Raw genomic sequence first — 5,373 nt, forward strand, 5'->3', positions numbered from 1 at the left:
TAGAATTGCTTGACCGTTGGTTCCTCTCCCACATCCCAACACTTTGCACTGGACAAGGAGGGCTGTCACCTCTGTGTAGTAGATAGAGTTGACTTTTGGGAGTTAAAGGAGTGAAACTTCTCAACCAGGCAGCGCCCTGCCCCATAGGTTTTCTTTCTTCCCACACTCATATCACGGAGATGAAAAGGTCAGGTCTGGTTCTAGCTGGTGACACTAATTTTCTCTTCATCTTAGGGACCATCTTAGGGGCACAGTTTGTCACTGGTCACTAGGTGACTATGGTATTTGTTACAGGGACTGCTGACCTTCAGGGATGTGGCCATAGAATTCTCCGAGGAGGAGTGGGGACGCCTGACCCACACTCAGCGGCAACTGTACAGGGACATGATGTTAGAGAACTATGGACATCTCCATTTCTTGGGTGAGGAAGACTCCTTCCAGGTTTCCAAAGCCCCACACAGGGTTTTGTTCCTTCCTGGGAAGGCTGCCTCTTGGGAGATTTCTCTTGGAATGACTGGATTCCAGATCCAGGCAGAAAGGGAAAAAAGCAGGGGTTTGTGGATGGAGAGACAAATCTTCATGATATTTCCTTTTCAGCGTCAGCTTCTCCTTCCTCAAGGTAACATCATGGCTTGTGAAGATGAGTGGCAGTTCTCAACATTGAGTGACATAGAATGGTGCTGCTTACATCTGAGACTGAAATTTACCCTTCTTATTATGTCTGCTACTTGGAAGTGGAGAGCAGAATGTGAACATTGGAAATGCCTCCAGTGTGTTCTAAATGGACTTTTGGGCAACAGCTTTTGGGAAACCATTTTCTTTTCTTTTCTTTTTCTTTTTTTTTTTTTTTTTAAGACTTTATTTATTTATTTGCACAGAGAGAGAGATCACAAGTAGGCAGAGAGGCAGGCAGAGAGAGAGGGGGGAAGCAGGCTCCCCGCTGAGCAGAGAGCCCGATGCGGGGCTTGATCCCAGGACCCTGAGATCATGACCTGAGCCGAAGGCAGAGGCTTAACCCACTGAGTCACCCAGGCGCCCCGGGAAACCATTTTCTAAAATTGTCTAATATCGTCTCTACTCCACTGAACACAAGACTCATGGGAAGTTAGAATCGGTAGCAATAGTCGTTTTCCTTTTTCCTCATAAACAGGTCTCCTCCTGTCAAAGCCAGACCTGATCATGTTTTTGGAACAAGAAAAGCAGCTCTGGGATGTGAAGAGAAAGGAGTCCAGAGGCTTCCATCCAGGTAGGTGGGAAAGAATGAGGCAGATGACAGAGGGGAGGTCCAAGTCTTAAGGAGGAAGGTAGACTTTAAGCTGTGGTTCTAGTAGCTTTCCTTGAATGAAAATCCGTTAGAGACATGCCTAGTTTTCTTTCTCTCTCTCTCTCCCGGAGGGGACATCTGCTCTCCAACATTATCAAGCTCTTTCATTCTCTAGGGACTCTCCTTCAGCTCCAGTGATGATCCAGCATATAATCAGCATATAATTAGAGGGGGAGGCCTCCTTAATCTCCCTCCATTGCTATGAGGACCCTGGGGAAGTCATTGTATTTCTGAGGACCTCTACGCTAGTCTTTGTAAATTCTGGTTTTCATCATGAGACAAGTAGGTCAGGGGGTTTGATGCAGAAATTCCCAGAACACTTAAGACAGATTTCTAATGTTCTCTGGCTTATACTTTGTAACGTTACAGAGGCTTCAGTAACTTCATCAGTTAACAAAGCACCGTCCTAAAATGAGAAAATGTACTGCTTTATTTACCTTCAAATGTTCTTCTTTTTAATTCTTTCTTTCCTTTTTTTTTTTTTTTTTTTTTACATATAGTTATTTCCACTCTTTGAGTTTGGTTCCTCAGTGGTGAAATAGTGTAATAATGTCTCTCTTTATTTCTTAGAAGGATATTCAAAAGGTTGAGAAAAGGATAGTGAGAACTTTACCACAGAGATAAGAGTTAAAAAAATAATTGGGTGCTTGGTGGCTCACTTGGGGAAGCCACTGACTCCTGATTTCTGCTGAGATCTTGATCTCAGGGTCCTGGGATTGAGCCCCACCTCAGGCTCATTGCTCAGCAGGGAGCCTGCTTTCCCCCTCTCTCTCTGCCTGCTTCTCTGCTTACTTGTGAACTCTCTGTCAAATAAATAATTGAAATATTAAAAAAATAATAAAAATCAGATATAGATGAACAATGCAGTAAGCGAGAATAGAAACAGGTTTGATGTAAGGGTATGCTGGAAGCAGAAGAATGACTTTGTCATATGGAAGGGAAAATAAAATATACAGAGTCTGAGCAAAAGCCGGAGGGAGAACAATCATGCATCACAGGATTTATTTAGGAAACTCATTGACCCCAACAATGATAGTAAAATTCCTAGGTCTTGGGCTTTTCTCTGCTGGTAGAGTATTGATTCCAAATTCAACTTTCATACTTTCTATTAATCTTCTAAGGAGATTTCCCATTTCTTTGGTTTTTGTTTAGTAAATAAGTCTTTATAACTTGTCCATTTTTAGGAATTCTCTAGTTGTTTTGTTTTGTTTTGTTTTTTCATAAATTTCCCCATTAATTATTATATTGGTTTATGGAGTTAACACATTGCCAGTTGTATTTATTTTATTGATTGAAATGGACATTATTTTCTGTGTTCCATTAGTGTTAATCTTGTATTTTATTAATTTCAGATTTTTCTTTATTTTGTTTCTCTACTTTCATCCTAGTTTCTTCCTTTTTTAGTTCTTATGGTGGAAATTAAGTTTTTTTTCCAACATTTTTCTTGTTTGTATTGCATAACATGAAGAAATTGGGAAATGGAAAAACTGGCAAAAATAAACAATACAAAAAAATGACCAAACAGTAAAGAAAATTAAAATGATGATTTTTAGGGATTTCTTTTTTTTACGATTTTATTTATTTATTTGACAGACATCACAAGTAGGCAGAGAGGGCAGAGAGGCAGGTAGAGAGAGAGGAGGAAGCAGGTTCCCCACCGAGCTGAGAGCCCTATGTGGGGCTCCATCCCAAGACCCTGATCATGACCTGAGCCCAAGGCAGACACTTAATTGCCCCAATTTTTAGGGTCTATAATCATGTCATATGTAAACAAAGAGAATTTTACTGTTTCTTCTTCAGTTTATATTCCTTTACTCTATTCTTGGTTGCATAATTGTTCTGGCCAGAGTGTCCAGTACTATACTCAAGGGCAGTGGTGGGGTCACTTCATTACCTGCTGTTCATAAAGGAGAAGCTTGCAGACTGTCCCTACTGAATAGGTTAATTTGCAGCTTTTCATCCATCTGTGGCATTCATTAGGTTGAACGGGTTTCCTTCTTTCTCTACTTTGTTTATAACGTGACATGTCCAGTGTGCACATATTTGTATTCTGTATCACTTAATATGATCATGTCTCTTTTTTAAGAGTTTATTTATTTAAATGACAGACAGATCACAAGTAGGCAGAGAGACAAGCAGAGAGAGAGAAGGAAGCAGGCTTCCTGCTGAGCAGAAAGCCGGATGCAGGGCTTGATCCCAGGACCTCGGGATCATGAACTGAGCCAAAGGCAGAGGCTTTAGCCCACTGAGCCACCCAGGCGCCCCAATCATGTCAATTTTTATCTTCATTCTGTTATCATCAAGTCTTCAAGTTATGGTTTTCTATATGTTGGAGGGCCCTTAATTCCTGGACCGTTTCCCACTTGGTGATCTTTTGTAAAAAGGGAAAATGTGCTGTTGAGTCAGATTGCTATTTATTGTGGGCTTCGAGTGAATATTCCTCACAGGCGGTAGTTTGTAAACTTTGTAGTGTATTCGTCTGGCTTGCATGAGCTGGTAATGCTGGTGCCACAGAGAGTGTTCTGCTAGTTTCCCTGATCGTCACTCCTTGGAAATGTTTGAGGAGATTTGCAGTCCTTTCTCCTTCAGTGTCTGTTTGAATATCCAGTGAATTCATCTGGCACACAATTTTTGTTTGTTGGATTTTTTCTTTTATTCCTCTTTCATTCGGCTTCGTGGTTGCAGATCAGTTGAGATTTTTCTGACTTTTCTGAAAGAGGGAGTGGAAATTGGTTATACCTTTTTTTTGAAATTTATACTTGTTTTTTAGTATCAATTTGTGGGCAATGATTATCCATTGTTGCCTCTTATAATTACTTTGATTCCTATAGTCAGTTTTACTGTGTCTGCTTTCACTTCTTCACCAGTCATTTTAGTCAGTTTTTTCTCTATTATTCTTAAATTTACTTCTTGGTCTGTCAGTTTTCATCTTTTCTGACAAACAGCTCTTCCTGTGGTTGATACCTTCCTATTTTTCACTGCACTCTATTTGGTTCGGTTCAGTTTTCTGTTTCAGTATCCATTGTTCTGCTAGTTTCGAGCTCATGTGACCCTTTTCCTGATTGTTAGAAATACAGGGAAGTGATTGTGCTACACCATGACCATACTGCAGAATTCTCTATTAGACTCTGTGCTCAGTACGTTCTGTGCCATGTTATGTGTCCATGGAGAAATGAAGTCCTGATGACTCCTCCTCGGCCATTTTTCTGACATTGTCTGATTGACTTGATGCATCTATATTAGCAGTCATCAGTGTATTCTTCTGAATGTAGTAAGTGTAATGGTTTTACTTTTATTTGGTATCTTTCAGCTCTATCTTCACATGAGACTCAGAGTTTTCTGCTAAAGCGGAGCACAGAAGGTTCTTTCCAGAAAGTGTCAGTGCACAGATACAAACATAGTGCTGTTGAGATTTTACACTTACGCACAGACTAGGACAGTGATGGGGAGAGTGAAGGGCATCAGAGAAATCCCGGACGATACACGCAAACCAAGGCAATTGCCCTTAATGAGAATCTCACTGCCCCAAATGGTGAAGGAAATAAAGTGCTGTGGAAAACCTCGCTTTTTAAGTCAACTGTTTCTGCAGAGCAGTGTGTTTCTTTCAGCACAAGCTCCAGTCAAATATTCAATCATAGCGATTTGTGGATGTTCGGAACATCTGGAAAGTAACCTAGCCCAAGCTGAAAATAATAACTTGAGCCATTTGGAAGATAGGATTGGCCTGAACTTTCTGTCAAGTATTTCCTATCATCAGAGATTTAGAAATGAAGAACAAAGTGCTCAGTGGGATCCATACGAGACAGGCTTCACCGAGGAGTCCACCCTGAAGAATGACCAGAGGGTTTCCACTGGAATCAGATTTGCTCAACGCACTGAATCTCAGAAAACATTGAACCAGGGCTCCAGTGTTCACAGATGTGTCAGGGCTAGGTTTACAGAGAACCATCATGAATGTGATAAATATGGGGAAGGCTTTCATTCAGACTCTAACCTGAGTATACATAACAGTGTACTTTTGGGAGACAATCCTCATAAAGATAATGAAT

At 40.8% G+C, this 5,373-nt stretch overlaps 1 protein-coding gene across 1 annotated transcript; it reads left to right on the forward strand.

Annotated features, from left to right (window-relative positions):
* Positions 1-284: 284 nt before the first annotated feature.
* Positions 285-4,918, forward strand: LOC122911743 (putative protein ZNF720). The gene is made up of 3 exons (XM_044256737.1): positions 285-421; positions 1,151-1,246; positions 4,635-4,918. Exons 1-3 carry the CDS (start codon positions 385-387, stop codon positions 4,757-4,759), a joined length of 258 nt encoding a protein of 85 aa, XP_044112672.1. The 5' UTR covers positions 285-384; the 3' UTR covers positions 4,760-4,918.
* The last annotated feature ends 455 nt before the right edge of the window (positions 4,919-5,373 follow it).

This window comes from Neovison vison, chromosome 7 (genome assembly GCF_020171115.1).
Source record: "Neovison vison isolate M4711 chromosome 7, ASM_NN_V1, whole genome shotgun sequence".
Classification (NCBI taxonomy): domain Eukaryota; kingdom Metazoa; phylum Chordata; class Mammalia; order Carnivora; family Mustelidae; genus Neogale; species Neogale vison.

What these genes read in the sequence shown, in the direction of transcription:
- LOC122911743 (XM_044256737.1), top strand. Translation starts at nt 385, where the DNA reads ATGATGTTAGAGAACTATGGACATCTCCATTTCTTGG. An exon ending in TGGACATCTCCATTTCTTGG is followed by an intron (nt 422 to 1,150) that starts GTGAGGAAGACT and finishes CCTCATAAACAG; the next exon opens with GTCTCCTCCTGTCAAAGCCA. An exon ending in GTCCAGAGGCTTCCATCCAG is followed by an intron (nt 1,247 to 4,634) that starts GTAGGTGGGAAA and finishes GGTATCTTTCAG; the next exon opens with CTCTATCTTCACATGAGACT.